This window comes from Ahaetulla prasina, chromosome 1 (genome assembly GCF_028640845.1).
Source record: "Ahaetulla prasina isolate Xishuangbanna chromosome 1, ASM2864084v1, whole genome shotgun sequence".
NCBI lineage: Eukaryota > Metazoa > Chordata > Lepidosauria > Squamata > Colubridae > Ahaetulla > Ahaetulla prasina.
Window position 1 is genome coordinate 129,264,022 of NC_080539.1, and position 19,063 is coordinate 129,283,084.

At 38.8% G+C, this 19,063-nt stretch overlaps 1 protein-coding gene across 2 annotated transcripts; it reads right to left on the reverse strand.

Annotated features, from left to right (window-relative positions):
- Nucleotides 1-676: 676 nt before the first annotated feature.
- On the reverse strand, nt 677-17,699 carry MRAP2 (melanocortin 2 receptor accessory protein 2). 2 transcript variants are annotated; one of them, XM_058164095.1, is made up of 5 exons: nt 17,601-17,699; nt 16,545-16,698; nt 3,110-3,246; nt 2,894-2,993; nt 677-1,884 (listed from the first exon to the last, which is right to left on the reverse strand). In XM_058164095.1, exons 3-5 carry the CDS (start codon nt 3,237-3,239, stop codon nt 1,518-1,520), a joined length of 597 nt encoding a protein of 198 aa, XP_058020078.1. In that variant the 5' UTR covers nt 3,240-3,246; nt 16,545-16,698; nt 17,601-17,699; the 3' UTR covers nt 677-1,517. The 2 variants fall into 2 exon arrangements, with proteins under 2 accessions (XP_058020078.1, XP_058020079.1); XM_058164096.1 differs by lacking the exon at nt 16,545-16,698 and having other exon boundaries at nt 17,601-17,620.
- Between the last annotated feature and the right edge of the window lie 1,364 nt (nt 17,700-19,063).

Sequence of the window (19,063 nt, forward strand, 5' to 3'; positions counted from 1 at the left end):
TTCAAGCTATAAGCCACTCCAGCTCCAAACGGATGGGATGAACAAGTAAACATGTAAGGAAATAATCGCTGTTTCACTTGTCTACCAGTGAATGGTTTAAAAGACAACATATCACCAGCCTGCCAGTAGGGTTAAAGAAAGAATCCATTTTTCATAGTACTATTTATCAACGTTGTTGAAGAAATCCATGTAATGTCTAAGAACTGCCTCACAAAACACAATGGGGCTCAGGCTTGTATGGAACTTTCTTTTCCAATGCAGAATCCCCAGAATAGTGACCACCAACATATTGGAAGGAGTTGACTGACAACCCCATAGCGTGATCAGTTGGAGGAGAGACATTGCCTAGAATGGAACCCAGCTGTTGTGGATGGGGGGGGAGGTCTGTTCAACCCTCCCAGCGTTGTAGCTAAACCGTTGACATAATGTAGTTAATAGAAGTGAATAGAGGTATCCTTGGTGTTTTAGAAACTGCTAAATGCAAGGCAACTCAAATCCCAGTTTAAGTTACTGTTTGGCTTGAGCAGTCTTGCAAAAATAATTAAGAATCAAGTACTTTTGAAGCCATCAGATTTAAGAGAAACATATATATATACTATAAGTTATAATTATGCATCTAGAAGGTTTATTCTTTTTTTAATGAAAAGGCAAAAGCTGTATTCCGGAATAAGTACAATCTTTGTTTTATTGCTCTTAGTTTCACTCTTGTTGGGAATATCTGATACAGTATAATGGGTGATAAGCACAGTAACAGACATCCATCTATTCCTATAAAGTTATTAAGACATTGAAAACCGAGTTTCAAAAAGACATTTGACCGCATCACATCACAGTGCTTTATAAATGCTACTTTGCTGCAACATTACACCTGCATCAGTGCAGAAGAGTGAATGCAAGCATTTAACACAGGGTTTAAATAGGTAATGGTGAGGTGATTTATTTCAGAATATGACTGCACCCGATTTCTTCGATTTCAGGTTTTTTTTTTCTACCTTGGCATTGGCCTGTTTAAATTCAGCACATATGTTCTAAGAGAATTGTGGAATTTAAAGACTCCACAGAAGTTGATAGTACGCTTCTCTTTGTATAGAGTTTAACAGAATCTCACTGCAACTTCAAACTTGTTTTTCTAAAGCAGCGGTCCCCAAACTTTCCAGCTTTGAGGGCCATGGGTGGGACGCTTGAGCACACTAGAGCTGTGTGCACGTGCTTGCCCACCACTTCTGCAGCCCAATTCCAAACAGGCTCGGTAGTGTGCCGCTGCCCAGGGTTTGGGGACCTCTGTTCTAAAGAACAAAATATGTAAATTTAAAAACGTGAGACCTTAAGAAGGAAATGCATTCCAAACCCATCCCATGTCATGCACTAAACTAAAGCATGTTTCATTAGCTAAAGCCCTGAAACTCATAGAGGTAAGATGGGATGGGAATGCAAGAAAAAACGGTATTCTCTTTTAATGGACATCCAAAGAGAGTGACGCTATCAGCTGCAAGAATTGACATTTTGCTCAAGTTTCTTTAGGCAAGAATCTGGCAAGAGACTTGACTCACTGGTTTGTTCTCCAAAATGATAGATGGCTCAGAAATTAACAAGTCATCTTCACCCAGAGAATCATAATTCACAAAATTAGGAATGTTGAATTTTGTATGGCAGTTCAGCCCCTCTTCCAGTCGTCCACTGTTCTCAATTACTTCTTGGAAGTGGATGTTAGTGTCCATAACTGGCACCTTGTGACACTGCTTGGTTCTATCGGTGTCCTCAAGTTCATTGATGTAGTAATGGAGAAACAGTTGCTGAGAAAAAATTCGCTCAGAATCCAGTGGCTGTCCAAAATCAGCTACAAAGTTGTTTGTGCAGAGTTTTTTCTCAGAAGAATTTATACGCCTATGAAACCAAGAGAGAGGAACAATGGATAAGAAATTTAGTACAGTGTCATTTATGTGCACAGTGTGAAACAGGAAGTGCCAAGACATATTTATTAGTGTTTATTATGTAATCGAAATTATTCACTGCCATTCTTCCAGGAACTCATGGCGACCATGTCACATTCCCTTCATTTTTTCCTCTAATAATCCTGTGATGTAAGATCTGCTAAGATGAAGGGATTGACCCAAAATGTCACTCGCTGAACTTCCATGATTGAGGATGAACTTAAACATGTCCTATTTTAAATAGTAGTTCTCACTTAACATATGCTCATTCAGGGACCATTCAAAGTTCCAATGATGCTGAACGAGAAATCCTTATCACAGGTCTTCATAGTTGTGACTGTTGCAGGGCCCCTGCAATCACACAATCACCGTTTGTGACTTTCCCCATTGGCTTCTGATGGAGCTTCTGAATGGGGAAGCCAGCAAGAAATTGCAGATGGCGATCAAATCTGTGGAACGCTGTTGACTGCTCAGGATTTGCCTGCTAGAACTACTACTGTGAGTCAGCATCGTCAACATGACATGCCTTACAATTGCACTGCTTAGTGACCGGGTTCCCAGTCCCAATTACAATTGGTAAGTAAGGAGTACCTGGGTACTGAAAATAGATAGTATTTCTCAAATATTATCAATTTGAAATTCTTAGTGTTCTGACTGAAAAATATCTCTCTTGCTCAGCTGTTCCAACATCAGTAATGTGTTTCAATAAATCCTAATTACCGAGGGCAGCATTTACATTTTCATGTGGAACAAAGAACATACATTAGTAAAGAAATACTTAGATTTAATTGTGAACACATAGATAGCGTTTCCGGCATTAGCAGTATACTTTTTGGAACTCCCCTTAAATAGCAGTACACGTTGGCTGTTTGGCCCATGGCAATGTAAATCCCTGAGTCATTTGCTCAAAAGCACTCAGCTAAAAGAGATGATGGTTTTTCAGTGCCAGCAGCAGGACTTACTCTTGGTGTGGTACTCCGGTTTTGGTCAGCAAGGTCAGCACGAAGAACATAAAAATGACAAAGACAGCAAGGCCAACCCAAAATCCAATCACAATGGAATCTGTAATGGAGAGGACAGGGTGAGAGAAACTGAATTCAAAATATACATCTTAAAATGTATCATTGAGAAGAGGCAAAAGAGGATTTGGACACAGAAAGCAGCCAGGTAAGACTTACATTTGTGAGCCTTGAGGTCTTCAAAGGAAACTGGGCCATATTCATAATATTCATATTCCCAGGTATAATCAGAATGAGATAATAAGGCATGTTGCAATGTTTTGTTGGAAATATCGCGAGGTTCCGTCATCTCCAGCCTGACAATACATAAATGAGATAAGCTTTTGCAGAATAAAGCAATCTCAATGTCAACCTGCTTTATCCTATGGTAGCTCATCTTTCTACCTACCACTTCCAATGACTGAAAGTAATCCTATCCCATTGCAAAGATTAGGATTTACCTACTCTTTCCAGTTTATGGCTAACACGGCTAAAATTAGCAATGTCGTAGCTACACAACAGGTGATTCCAAAGGTCAATTTCATGTCCAATGTGAGACGCAGACCAGCACTCAACATATAAAACTAAATGCCATATTCGTTCTGAGTTGTGAAGAATTTACATCAGCCCTTCAAACTAGACCAGATCAGAAAAGAGACCATCGCAAGAATTGTTGGAATTCTACAATCAGAAGATAAAATAATAGAATCTTGAAAACCTGACAGCAGTTCTTTCCTCTTCCGTTTTGCTGTTTTTTCACTTGCAGCTGAATGAAGGACTATGCAAAGTCAGATAATTGGTGGTTTTTTCCCCCTCTACTAGAAGATCATCAAATCTTCTAGTTACAAAGTTGAGCTTCTGAAATTTGATAAGCGATTATAATGCTCAGCAGGGGAGGAAGAAAAGAACATAGGTGGAAGGAAAAGGAAAGCAGAAAAGGAACAGATCTCATACGATCTTCTCAACACATTCATGCAGTCTCATTATCTATTCCACAGTTTTCATCAGAGACAGGTTCAAGTGGAATCCATTCCAATGAAAGAGAAGTGCTGGAAAAAAATCTAGAATTGTTTTCCTCTCTGTAGGCATCTTTCCTCTTTAATACAGCATTGCCACTTCCTGTATCTCAACCTTTCCCTTTCACTGATTCCTTATCCCACTTCTCTATATATACAAGATCATCTTGCCCTCTTCTGCCAACCTTGTTTTAGCATCTTATAGCAATTTGCAGTTTGGGAATAGTTACTAGTTATCTTCTTTGATACTATATATCAACTCAACTACATCTGAGAAAAATACATGAAGAGGAAGAGAAGATTGGATCAAAGAGAGAGTCCTTACATTCTAACAAAATGCATTTTTGCAAAATAAAATTATACCCAAGCAAAGTAAGAATCCATTTATTTTATTTATTTTTCACATTTTTGAACCACCCATCTCACTCAATGCTTCTGACACAGCTTCTTTAACTGTATATATTGGAAGCATATGCCCCCCAAAGAAAGTCACCTAATCATCTCCTGCCCTTATACAGGGTCACTCATGCCATCCGATGAAGGAAATCTAAATGACAGCTTGCTAGCCATCATGCTAAATATATCTGTGTCTCTATGGCACAACTATTTTGGAAAATATGCTACACATATCAAAATAAATAAAAGGTGTGCCGTCATGTGGCCTTACACTGTTCCTATAGCTACTTCTGCAATGCCCATCCATTTTAATAAGATTCTGTCAAGAGGATTTGCTTAAGGATTGTGGTCTATTAACTCAACCTGTCCACTTCTTTTTCTGCTACCTGAATTTTATTTGAGGCTCCTTGTACATCTGTGCTTGTCTGCATATACAAAACAGGATCCTCATTAATTAGCATTAGCATTATGAACAATATGGCATGAAAAGAAGGTTGTAGGAATGAGTCAGAAATTTACACTCATGAAGAATTTGTGGATTCTTGCCAAAAAATAATAATCAGGAGATTAAAAATAGCAATACCCAAAACCAAATAATTAACAATCATGGCAATTCCTCATCCACAATCAGAGGCTGTAAGACAGCTAATATATTATCCAGACAGCAAACAATAAATTCTTTATTACCAGCAGCTACCAGTACAAAAATTGGCACCTGAGCTTAAGCGACACTGCCGTATGGGATGGCAGCAGAGCTAGAATGTCAATTTAAAGGAAATAAGATTCCTTCTCAGGGGAGATGAGGCCACAATGATACACCTCTTACATATGAACCAAGCCAGCAAAGCATGTCAAAGGGTTGTTGTTTTTTAAGTCTCAGAAATTCACAAATGCCTAAATATCTAAAGCAGGGGTATCAAACTCGCAGCCCGTGGCCCAGATGCCTCACGTGCTGGCCACGCCCACGACCGGTTTAGCAAAGGGGGAAAAAGTCATCCCATGACGACACCGTGATGATGTAAGTTTGACACACCTGATCTAAAGCAGTGAAATGTATGTAAAAGAAATATGTATATTGAGAGTGATCAATAGAAGGCAAATTCAAGGAGAAACACTTTGATGACGAAACAACCTAGCAAATGTTATTTTTCTACTATTTGGGTTTTCCATTTAAGTACTGTGGCCTATTATATAGGCTAGTCCTGGTCTGTATAACAAATAAAGCTACCACTCTAGATCTTTTTCTGCCCATCTTTTTTCTCCCTCTCTGTTGTTTCTCTTTAATCACTGTCAGCCTCCGAAGAAACAGGGGGCAAGGCTGAGGAAGGAATAATTCAGCAAGCTCAGCAATGTCTTTGTTTGCCCATCCTGGCACACCTGAATGAAATCTGCATTATTTTCTCTCTTCATACTACCTTAGAGAATTAGAAGCCCAAGGCAGCCAAAAGAAAAGCAATAAATAACTGATAACAGTCACCAAAACAAGCCAGAAGGTTTTATTTTAAAAAAAAAACAAGGTCAGAAATTTACAGGTACTCCTCCACTTATGACCACAATTGAGCCCGACATTTATATTGTTAAGTGAGACATTTGTCAGGTGAGTTTGACCCCATTTTACAACCTTTCTTACCGCGGTTGTTAAGTGAATAACTTAGTAACATGGTTGTTAAGTGAATCTGGCTTCCCCATTGAGTTTGTCAGAAGACCACAAAAGGGGATCACATGACCCCGGGACACAGCAGCGGTCATAAGTATGAACCAGTTGCCAAGCCTCTGAATTTTGATCACATGATCATGAGGATGGTTCAAAGGTCGTGTGAAAAACAGTCAGAAGTCACTTTTTTTCAATGCTGTTGTAACTTTAAACAGTCACTAAATGAACTCTTGTAGATTGAGGACTAACTGTATCTGTCAATGACAGTTGCATGAGTGACCATGGCAGAGTGAAAAAGGGGAGAAGGCGACGGACTGTTCATTGCATGTAACTACATAAGGGACTGAACTTGCAGTGTAATATCACAGTGCACATCTGGTCATTTTGAGGAAATTTCAGCTTTCTCTGGATGCCCCTGGCCAGTTGTTAGGGGTCAAATACTATTATCATCATGTCCTTGCGGTGGGATTCTCACAAACAAATTTATCAATGGGAAATAGAATACTGAGCTGGCTTTTGCTGATTCAGAAGGACCCCTCCGCCATTCTTAAAATGAGACCTATTGCTCTAGGCCAGGGGTAGTCAATCTTTTTATACTTACCGCCCACTTTTGTATCTCTGTTAGTAGTAAAATTTTCTAACCGCCCACCGGTTCCACAGTAATGTGCCGTGTATCATCATCTGCGCATGCCTCTCGCACATTGTGGATTGGGTTTTGGGGGGGGCGGCTACCAGCTCTGCTTGTCTGTTACAGCTGGGGGGAGATGCGTGAGCTATTCTGGGACGAGGCTCTTTTGTTTGCGGTCGCACTATAGCGCCATTTAGTTTCACTTACGTAACGTGAACTAAACTTATGTGCGGGCGATACAAATAGTATATTTTCAGAAATTTAAATTGTCACAGGGAATTTTATGAAAACCTAATGAAAATGTTTTTAAATAATGCTGTGAAATTTTTTTTAAAAGTCAATTAAATTAAAAAAAAAGGAAAGTGCTTCAGTATTGGACAAAACCCCTACCGCCCACCATGAAAGCTGGAATGCCCACTAGTGGGCGGTAGGGACCAGGGTGACTACCACTGCTCTAGGCATTAAGACCAGAAAATGTTCGATAAGAAATACCCCCTTCTACAACTGTTTTCATGAAACCCTTCTTAAATCACAAAGCAATTTCCTGTTTTGAAATTTATAGCCACAGTTTCTTATGGACCACGTTTCACTTTTTAAATTCCAGTGGGTGGGTGTGTAATAACTGCCTCAAGACTGAGCAAGAACAGTGGCCTGTAAAAACAACCTAATTAACATCTATTTCAGAGTTCTTAAGCAGCATAAGATTAATGAGTATAATATTGTCGGTGCTTTTTCTAATCAATCTAATTGCTGTGTCTACAGTGTGCACTCTCTCCGCCTTCACCTTCTATTGGATTATCTAAAACAGGGGTCTCCAACCTTGGCAACTTTAAGACTTGAGGACTTCAACTCCCAGAATTCCTCAGCCAGCTTTGCTGTCCCCAAATCTTAAAGTTGCCAAGGTTGGAGACCCCTGCTCTAAAAGATCAAAGAACAGGACAAGTGGCTCATAACTTGTAAGTGGAGTGAGGAATTGATTTGGTGATATTAAAGGCTGACTCTGGTTTGTTCATATAACTTCAACTGGAAGCCAAACATAACAATATCAGGATGAAATCTTTCACAAGTATTAGCATGATCAAAAACATCTGATTACTTTGAAAGGTCAACTCACAGGCTCAAATATTTGAAATTTCATTTCTTCACTCAACTGGCAGTGCAATCCTTCCTGTTTCTACACTGGTGCTTTTATTAAATTTTATTTATAGAGATTATTAAAAGGAAGGAAAGGATTCAAATTAGGCATATACATCGCCCTCCAATGGGGATGATGATGAACAAAAACAACTTCTCCATATGCCATTGTATCAAGTATATATATATACACATATACAGAGAGAGAGAGACAGAAAGTTATTGCTTAATTTGAATGTAGACATTGCAATAACAATACCAGAGAGGATAGAATAAATAATTCTTCCTAAAATAGCTATCCAAAATGCTACAGAGGCATTTTCCTTTTTCCTTTGCTATGAATCATAAAATTACTAAAGCATTTCTGCTGAATTTGCTAAGTTTCAGTGATCAAGATATAAAAAAAGAACATCCAGATAACACAGATCATAATGAAACATTTGTAGTAGCTCAGCTATGATGCAGCCCTCTGTATAAAAAAAGCTTTTAATGAAAAAGTATCTTTCAAAACTCCATAGTCAAATCTCCAGGTATAAAAAAGAGCCCATTTATTTGGGGAAGGGGGTACAAAAGAGAGGTTACAAATGGGATTCAAGCCCATTTAAAGATACAGATACAGATAGATACATTAAAGATACAGCTCAATGAAGCCATTTGGGGGATTCAGTGCATATGCAGAGTTCATTGAGGAAAAGAAGAAATGAAAGAGAAAATTGCTTGCAATTACACACACCAACAGACAAAGACGGAAAACAAAATCGTTTATTTATTTTGCTTTTTAATTAATAACAAATAAAAACAAACATAATAGTGATACTGATAAAGAGTCATAGTAATAGTGTCAGAGAATAAAAAATACACATAAAAAGTGGTATAACAAGAAAGTGAAAATATGACCAAAAAATCAAATATGATATGCCATTATACAAATAAACAGTTAAAATTCTATATCCACTTGTCTAATGCAAGTGTTTTTTCTTAAAAATGCAAGACTTGTTGAATAATATTTGCATTAGACAAGTCTTACATATTTTAAAAAAATTGAATCTTGAGTAGATTCTTCGTAAAGATAATTCTACTTTTGACAATACTGGACTAGTCTTCCAATCAGAAAGTTATTTAGTGCTCCCACCTGTTTTATTCTATCCTCTCTGAATTTACACATCAAGTAGGTATCTAGTCTCTAGAAATGCAACATAATGAAAACATTTTAGGTATCTAAATAGAAACCAAGTTCAGAAAGAGATCTAGACAGATTTCTCAGGAACAAAAATCTCAGACCCTAAGTGATATGTAATTAAGTTAAATGTATAAATCCATATATGGTAATTGCTTAAAGTTTGCCTTGCAGATTTAAGGAACTGTCTAGAAATGTAGCTAATTTGGATTAACTGTTCAATAATATGGCTAATTATATAGTACTATAATTCTAATTATATAGTACTATAATACTATATAATTCCTATAGTATTTCTACTCATTATTAACAGATTAACAGAGTTGGAAGGGACCTTATAGGTCATCTAGTCCAACCCCCTGCTCAAGCAGGAGACCCTATACCATTTCTGACAAATGGCAGTCTAATCTTTTCTTGAAACTCTCAAGTGATGAAGCTCCCACAACTTCTGAAGGCAACTTCTGTTCCATTGGTTGATTGTTCTCACTGTCAGAAAGTTCCTCCTCATTTCTAGGTTGAATCTCTCCTTGGTCAGTTTCCATCCATTATTCCTTGTCTGGCATTCAGGTGCTTTGGAAAACATCTTGACCCCCTCCTCTCTGTGGCAGCCCCTCAAGTATTGGAAGATGGCTATCATGTCTCCCCTGGTCCTTCTTTTCACTAGGCTAGCCTTGCCCAGTTCATGTAACCATTCTTCATATGTTTTGTTCTCCAGTCTCCTACTCATCCTGGTTGCTCTCCTCTGCACTTTTTCTAGAGTCTCAACATCTTTTTTATAGTGTGGTGACCAAAACTGGATGCAGTATTCTAGGTGTGGTCTTACTAGGGCTTTATAGAGTGGTATTAGTACCACGATGTAAAAAAGATGTTGAGACTCTAGAAAGAGTGCAGAGAAGAGCAACAAAAATGATTAGGGGACTGGAGGCTAAAACATATGAAGAACGGTTGCAGGAACTCGGTATGTCTAGTTTAATGAAAAGAAGGACTAGGGGAGACATGATAGCAGTGTTCCAATATCTCAGGGGTTGCCACAAAGAAGAGGAAGTCGGGCTGTTCTCCAAAGCACCTGAGGGTAGAACAAGAAGCAATGGGAGGAAATTAATCAAGGAGAGAAGCAACTTAGAACTAAGGAGAAATTTCCTGACAGTTAGAACAATTAATCAGTGGAACAATTTGCCTGCAGAAGTTGTAAATGCTCCAACACTGGAAATTTTTAAGAAAATGTTGGATAAACATTTGTCTGAAATGGTGTAGGGTTCCCTGCCTGGGCAGGGGGTTGGACTAGAAGACCTCCAAGGTCCCTTCCAACTCTGTTATTATTATTATATACTTGATTGTATCCCTCTATTAATTCAATTTAGGATTGTGTTGGCTTTTTTAGCTGCCGCTGCACACTGCTGACTCATATTTAGCTGATTGTCCACTAAGACTCCAAGATCCCTCTCAACAGTCACAATTATTAACTTGCAGCTGACGAAATAAAATACAACAGCTTATTGAAAGAAGGCAACTGCTTCATCAATTAATGAGTGGCATGGGAGAGAATGGAATTTTATCTCATACTGTACTTAAAAAAGTAGAAAGCTGCAAATATCAGATCATAGATGAATATGTTTATTAAAATGCAGACTTTAGCCACAGATTTTCTTTCCTCTATCATAAAATACATTGATCTTCAGGTATTTGTTTTGTATTTACAACAGGTATTTGTTTTGTATTTAGAACCTTTTTTCCCTTGAACTGTATTTTGTTCTCAGTTTTTAATATTCTGATTTGGGGGGTGTACTTGTGTTGTAATGGCTTCTTTAATCTGTCCACGTTTTAAAATACATTTTATGATTTAGCAAACCGAGCTTCACATGGAGCTCTCCAAGGTGCTAATCTTGATTTCCCTTTAGGATTGCTTCGCTGAGATCTGAACCTTGCTTCACAGCTTCCACTTGGCAGAGGCTACTGCCTGTTATTTTTGAAATGTGTGAGTATCAGCTTCTTTCTTTGACACTTAAGGACTTATGAAAAGTTCAGTTTCTTTCCAGGGTGACAGAAAAGCTGCTGAAGCATAGAAGAAGTTATATAACTTATATAGAATAATATATAGAATATATATATATATTTGTTTTCTGAGGTTTTCACGGGTGTTTGTATGTAGGTCTTTGGTTGTTCGGGTTTTCTCCCGTGTAAAATTAGAAGTGTCTTGGCGACGTTTCGACGAAGTCTCATTCGTCATCTTCAGGCTTCAGCTTTGTGCTTCTGGGAGCAATGTGTGATTGCAGCTGTTTCTTCCTTTTTAACTGCTAGTGGGGGTTTGAACTGATTGGGTGGGAGCTTGGCTGTGCTCTGATTGGCTGGAGGTTTTTTTGTGCTCTGATTGGCTGGGGGTGTCCTGTTTGGGTGGGAGTTTGGTTGTGCTCAGATTGGTCTGAGTTGCAGGGGGATTTGATCTGGTGAGCTGCATTGCTGTTGTTTGGCTTCGTGTTTGTGGTCGTGCTACATCTTCATAGTGGGTGTCTGTCTGCTGTATGTATGGATTGGAGGGGTTTGAAATGGCTAATGTTGCAGCTGCGGTCTGGCTTCTGGTCCTTGGTCGTGCTTCCTGATCAGTGTGGGTTTGGCTCTGCTTTCTGGGTGGATGTGTGGTGGTGACATCCTGTGTGGACCTCATGCGTGTGGGTCTGGTGTCATTCCTCGTGTTAGGGACTCGTTTGTCAATAAGGGCAGGTTTCCAAATGGCTGGTAGGCGGGAGGTATCATCTCGAGAGCACAAAAGTGCCTACCGTTCCTGTCCTATTGTTCCCTTCATTATAGTATTATATGCATACTTTTACTTATATATACTTTTTTCTCTCATGATGGGTTATTGTTTATGTTGATGATTGTATATACTGTTGTGACAAAATAAAATAAAATAAAAAGTTTCTTCTCCACAGATTTGCTGATTCAGCACCTATCCACTGAAGTTACAGGGCAGCCTTCCTCAACTTGATTTACTCCAGATTGTTGTGGTCCGTCAGCAGCCTACGGAGCAGCCTACGGAACTGGCAACGGAATCAGACAGCAATGAGGCTGAGGTGAGGCCAGGGCCATTGGGAAGTGAGGTGCAGACTCCAGAGCCTCCAGAGACTGATAATAGTGAGGCAGAGGAACAGGAGGAGCCTAATTGCACACATGAGAAAAGCTACCAGAAGGCAAGAGCAGCTCAAGCAGAGAGGACAACTTGGGAGTAGGGCCAAGAGATGATTGGCCCCTCCATAAGGCTTAAAACAGACCAGCACCGGTGTTTCAGCTTTGCCGGAAAGCAACGTTGTAGCTGCATCTTCTGCTTCATCTTCTGCTTCGTATATGTCTTTGTTTTCGTGGCTTCTGGACGTTTGCCAGGAAGGGCCTTTGGCAGTTTGCCTAATTGGACTAAGGTTTGTGAGATAATTGAGGAATTTATGTTGAGAGGCATTTGTTTTACTTTGAGTTGAACAACTCAAATTACTTCATTCCCAGCTGTTCGAATAAAATTTGTTTTTCCACAGACTACGTTTATTACTACCTATTTGGGCCTGGGTCACAATACAGATATATTAGACTTTGACTCTCAAAACAATCCAGTTTGGAAATTCTGCAGGGCAGCAGCTCAAGGAAAACTGCTTTGCCTGCAAACTGGGATTGTTGGCCACAAACATATTTGATCTTCTGTAGAAAGTTTCACTGACGCAACTAGGTAATAATCTCAGATTCTTAATGTTTCAGCCAACTGAAGCAATACAGAAAGTCGGTTCTTGACCTCATGCTGACCCTTGCTGAATCAATTCAACAACCAGTGCTTCCTCCCCCAGTGTTTTTCATCCACAGTTGGTTCTGCCAGAGAATATAAAGCTATTACATCCGATCTGATTAAAAATACATTTGTTGAGTTTTTGATGACAACATGAACATTAATATATGATTTATTCCTGCCCACGCTTGGAACATTCTGACCCGCAATCATTCTTTTGATAAACCTACAGTGAGTAGAAAGACTCAATCCAATTATTGCCTAAGTACAAGTTGCCTTGGAAACTGGTATGGAAGGACAGGTGAGATATAAATGTTTAAAAACAACTAAATGAAATGAATTAGCATCATGTCATTATTGTCAATATTGCTAAGCTTGCCTTCAAAGTTCTCTGTCGTCTTGCCTCACCCAATCTTTCTGATTTTATTTCCTAAATTTATATCTACCAGTATTATTTTTTATCTAAGGTTCTATGCTTCCCCTTCCCCCCCAAAAAAAAACACATTTCCATTTTTGTATTCAGTATTGTTCTGTATCCATGGTGTAAGATCCAAAGCAGCAAACCTTCAAAAATAAAAAAATACAAGCACTACCGAAGATAGTAGAAATCTCCTAAGTAAGAAGAAAGCTTCTCCAATCCATTCTGTAAAGATGATGGGATATTTTATTTAGATCAGACCTAATATTTTCATCTTCCCCTTCAATTAATTTAAAACCATATTAAAAACTCCTATAGCATCCAGTTCTGTTTTTTACTCCTTTTCATATACAACTCTAAATGCGCAATCAGATTCACATACTGTGGGATGCTGGGTTGTTGGCACTATAGGATAATGACCAGAACCAGAAACATCTCCTAAACAAAATTAAAACCAGCTTCCTGTTCTCTTATGCAACTCGATGTTCTCCTAGTGCTTATTGTACAAGTTGTTCACATGGTACCACTTCCCTTTGCTCTGCTCAGAACCTGTCGTTTAAATGAATTGTTTTGCACAAGAAATGAGGTTACCAAATCTCTCAGGTTTCAGACCATTAAAGTATTTATGAAGTTGGGTTTAAGTTGTGCTATAATCCCCAACATCTGGAAACTTTGCCATCCACTTAAATTGAGAGGGCTGTCGGTACAAAGATGTTTCTTGGGGACTTTCGTTGAGCTGTTTTTTGCCTTGTCTATGGTATATATCTAGCATTATTTTTTTTCCAATTCTGTATACCCAATTCCTTCTGCTACACTGTCGCAACAATGTCAGAAGAAAGTATAAAACTAGAGATGCTCTATATCAAAGGTCAGCATCAAACCACGCTGATTTCAGGTTTTCACTTTATTCTGCAAAGAAATCATTTGCCCTCCTGGGGTTGCTTTTTATGTAAGATTTGGCTGACATAAAATACTCAGGCTTAGCTCTTTCTGGAAGAGAGGAAGGCGCCTCTCAAATTCATTTCCACTAGTCTCCTCTAGTTTAATTTTTTATGATTCACACATTCCCAAATGACATGGCTGAATTAGGCTATGCCACCTATCTAAGGAGGAATTAAACTAGGAACCCATACTGTGTTACATCGCTGAGAATGGCATCACAAATACCGAGCAAGAAGAAAGAAAGTGAAACTGAACTGAAAATATTGGTTACAGGAGCAATAAATTGATACATTAACGTGAAGTTCTCTGTGTTATCTGAAAGGCCACTGTAGAAAAAAAAAATATTCTGGCAATACGAGTTAATTAAGCCCTGAGGAAGAAGCTTTCTAAACCTAAAGCATAGCAATCAAATAGTCAAGGAACAAACATTGCAGAATAAACTCATTATAGGGAAGTATCCAGGAGAGGAAAAAAAGAAAATCAAGGTTTTAAAAGCATTGTTCCTCAATTTTTTTCCATATTTAAGAGGCTGAAAAGAACAGGACATAAATTTTAACACGGCTTGAAGGCATAAGAAATTTGTTTAGAGCCTAGCAACAAATAATTCAATAAAGCTGTTCAAACGCTATCTAAATTGCATTTTGCAGATGGAGCACTATCTTGTTCATCAGCCTTCCTCAGATTGTGTGATCTCTAGATATGATGTGTTACTCCCTAGGATCATCAGATTTGTCGTCTAGACACATCTGATAAATATTTTACAGGCCTACTGTTTTCTCCTTCTCTCCAATACTTTTCTTTGACATTTTGGTTTGCTCCTAGTATTACCTGTTTTGTGGCTTTCTAATTTTTTTCTCTAAGAAACCAACATAATTTGACACTAAATTAATGTGTTACAATCTCTAGATGGATTTTAAAATTTCTTGAAATTTCACTGCATCCCAGATTTTGCACTCTGGCCATCTGAGTTCAGATAAACCAGAAAAGAGGAGGAAAACTCTTTATTTATTAGTCCCATTTATACAGCTGCCCATTTTAATAAGTGATTGCATAGCGTACAACTACAGTAGTGGTCAAAATTGTAGAAACCTTTTGGGAAAAGTGTATTTTCTAAAACTAGCTAATAACACCACTTTTTTTGAGTAGTACCATAAAATTATATATCAATAGAAAGATAATTTAATCAAGAATGTAATGCAATAACTTTTATGAAGGATTTGCTATTAGAATAGCAGTTACATTATAAAGAAGAAAAGTGAAACAGATAGAAAAAACGAGATATACAAAAATTATCACGTCAGTTAATACTTAGTTGGGTAACTTTTAGAGTATGAATTACAGCCTTACAATGTCTTCCCATGGAGTGAATCAAGTCTTTTAGTTCTGCAGCTGTTATAATGGGAAACCAAGATTGAATGATTGCTTCTATTAACTGGGTTTTATTGCTGGGTTGCTTCTGACTAACAAGTTTCTTTAGTCGGCTTTAGTTGGATCCAAAGATTTTCAATTAGATTAAGGTCTGGGCCATTCCAGCAGTGGAATATGATTATCTTGAAACTCTAAAAAAAAAGTGGTGTTATTAGCCATCAAACCTCAAAAATACACTTTTCCCAAAAGGTTTCCACAATTTTGGCCACTACTATATATTGTTGTATATTTTCCAGAATCATTTTGAAGATATATTCAATGTTTTCACTTGATCTGTTCTATCTTCTTTTGAAGGGACTAAATACAAATAGTATTATGCCAAGAAAATTGTTTGACGATAACTAGAACTGGTTGAATTTTCTGAAAATGGATCTAAATCATTTTGTCTTTTAACTTCTTGAAAAGTGATGTGGCTTTTTGAACTCTTGCCGAGTTCCCACTTCATCCTGTAATATAGTTTGTCTGGCCATTATGATTTATGCTTTAGCAAAGCACATGAAGCAAGACCCTTGGGATTGTTCAGTCTTGGTTTAGGGCAAAACATGAAAGGAAACAAGGAAAATGCTGTCCAAAAAGAAAGGATGGACAAAGAGCTGTGCAACACAAAATACATTATAATAATTACTGCAACAGCATATCTTTTACCAGATCTTGGATATTTCCCTCTTCCTTTATGCATCTACTATTACCAATTTTTAGGAATTAGTATGTTTGTTTCTACTTGGAAACTGTTTCTGGACTTTGTGCTTGATGTGAGAAAAATGAAACTTTGATTTTAGGTTTTACTGATTAGATAAGTTTGTATAGAATAACCATTTATAGAAATGGTTAGTTTACACTATTTTGTAAAAGTAAAAAGTTCAGGCTTAATCTTATTGTCTTATTCTACTGCACCAGAGGGAGTTGGAAGTCAATGCTTTTTTTCCTTTTTTCCCTTCTTCTCCACACTTCTCTCTTCCTTTTTTCCTCCCTTATTTTTCCTACTATCTGTGTTTGAATTTTCTATTTTTCTATTATAAACCAATAAAAAAAACAAAAACAAGAACCCTGTCTACCAACCTGCTCCTGAATACCACACAGTTCAATCCCCTCAACAGCTTTAAATCCTTGAAATGTTGTGGTGGTGGTGTTGTTTTTCTGTTGTTGTTGTTGTTCTCCACATACCAGCCTACCTGTTAGGATCTTCAGAGTTCTTCTCAAAGTCCACTTCACTCTAAAGGGAGGACAAGATGTGGCAGTTCCCAGAAAAGACTCCTGCTGCAAAGCTAAGTAAGACCTTTTCGGTTGCCTTGAGTCTTTTAAAACTATGGCCCGTTGCTTTTTATCTCCAACACTTCCTAGGTTCGCTTTTTGCTATTATTCCCATTTTATCTGGTTGTTTAATCTTACACATTATGTACTTTTCAAAACTGTCTGCCATCATTTTAATACTTTTTTTTGTATGAATCTATGACAATCTGTTTGAAGAATCAGAAGAACGGGAAGATATTCTAAATAAATGTGTCATAATTCAATCAGCAGCAGCTTCAGCTTATAAACCAAGTGGCACAGAGACGTCACCCCTTCCCTAACACACCGCCCGAGTGGATAAGATCAACCACAGGAGGGATGAGGAGATATTTCTTCCTTCCTCTTCACATCTCGGAATTCCCAAACGAGCATCTACTGTAACACCGGAACAATAAGCATAAAGCCACCCCGCAGAACTGTCCACACACAAAACCTCCCTCTAAGAGACTAGTACGCTGCCCTACCGCCGCCTTCCACCCAGGGCGACATCTGTGTAACCTCTCGGGAGCCTTTTCAAAACAGAGCCGCCTCCCCCTAATAAAGGTATAAACAAAATTATTTGGCAATCAACCAGCGATCAGACGAGGGCGGGTGGGGAGGAAGGAAGGTGGAAGTATCCAAATCATGCTGCCACCCCTTCAAAGATCACCTCTGGCGACTCTTAAAGAGATCCCAAGTTCGCTGAGATGACATGACCTGAGCATCTCGCCTTCTTCTCACGTCTCCCAGCGAACTACTATTGCAATCACAGTTTGTCCCTTGCAATTTGGCACGAAGGCTGCGCGTTCTCCTGCTCTTTTACGCGTAAGAGAAGATTGCACTTACCCTCCCACGTTTTTCCCTCCTTTCCCTCCACTCGCCAGGCGCGCTCCCGCGATCTTCTCCACCGTCTGCCGCCCACTCTCCAGACGGCTTTCATTCATAAGACACGCCGCGCCGCAGAGCCTAACTTGCTGGAGGGAGGCGGCTGCAGCCTTGGCGCCTTCCGCCGCGCAGCAACGCCGGCGCCTCCGAGCCGGGTAGAGTTTCCTGCGGCATTTCTCAGTTGCCCTCTAGCGGAGGTCCGGATATTGCAGCGGCCAAACAACAGAAGAAGCTGTAGAAGTTGTAACCCAAGTGTGGACAAGAAGTCCAGCAATCGGCCTTAGACTTGGCACTTAAGATAATGAAATGGTAGATAGAGTCCATTCACTTTGCTTTTTTTTTTTCCCCCTTCCACCTTTCCCGGAGTTATGGACTTCTCAAAGCAGCCTTGTCTTCTCATAATGCGCCCAAAAGATAATACTTTGAGCCTTGTCGGTTTTTTTGCCTCAAGGGAAAATTCTGGATTGCTTTATTCTGTGATCCATTTGTTTTCTTGTCGGTTTCTGGAGTTTTTTCCAACACCAGGAAGAAAGCCTCGTTCTCTATCATGCTTTTTCAAAGTCCCATTTTTGCTACTGTGGTGTCACAGAAATAAACATTGTCCACACAATTCTAATCTTCCTAGGTGTAGATATATCACAGCCTCGGTGCCAGTCTATGACTTATTTCTTGCCTGCCAATTCTAACAGGCCAAAGCTATCTGTCACTTCAGTAACCCGCGGTCTCATTTCAAAGGCTGGTCGTCATATTTATTGTCATTATTTTGGGCTTCTTTCTTTTTAAGCTTAAATCTTTTTTTTCTCCAATGTTTGATTTTCATTATTAGTGCTTGTAGGCCATTTGCATTCTCAGCTATCAAGTAGTGACATCAACATAGTACAGGTTACTGATCTTTCTTCCTCCAGTTTTAAAACCACACTCAACTTATTCCAGCCACGCTTCCCTCAATATATATTCAGCATATAAACTGAATAAATAAGGGGAGAGTTACAGAAACATTAAGTGATAGTGATAGCTCCAGTATTGTTGCTTTGGCTAACATGGTTAGCATATGAGACAACCAGAACTGATCCAAATTCAATTTTCTTGTCTTTTGAATGTCTCGTGGAATTTTGCAGATTTCAACACCCTTGTGCAGCTGCAAGACATACTTCCTCAACTATTTAAGATGGAGGAAAAAGGAAATGCAATCTTGGAAACTATATTACTAAAAAAGTGTATGTTCCCCCTTTGCTGCACAGCACTGTGGACATCTTTTTCTTTTTTCTTAAGTAATGCTATCACGTTGACTTTTCTATTCCACTGAAGGAGAAATTGTATCCGCATTCTTTATAATTCTGGAATAAGCAAGTAATTTTCCAGTGGTTTGCTTCACTTGTCTATGTTACTATGACAACAGGAGACTCCAGAGCAAGTTTGCGCTT

What these genes read in the sequence shown, in the direction of transcription:
- MRAP2 (XM_058164095.1), bottom strand. Translation starts at nt 3,239, where the DNA reads ATGACGGAACCTCGCGATATTTCCAACAAAACATTGCAACATGCCTTA. An exon ending in AGACCTCAAGGCTCACAAAT is followed by an intron (nt 2,994 to 3,109) that starts GTAAGTCTTACC and finishes TCTCCATTACAG; the next exon opens with ATTCCATTGTGATTGGATTT. An exon ending in ACCGGAGTACCACACCAAGA is followed by an intron (nt 1,885 to 2,893) that starts GTAAGTCCTGCT and finishes TTGGTTTCATAG; the next exon opens with GCGTATAAATTCTTCTGAGA.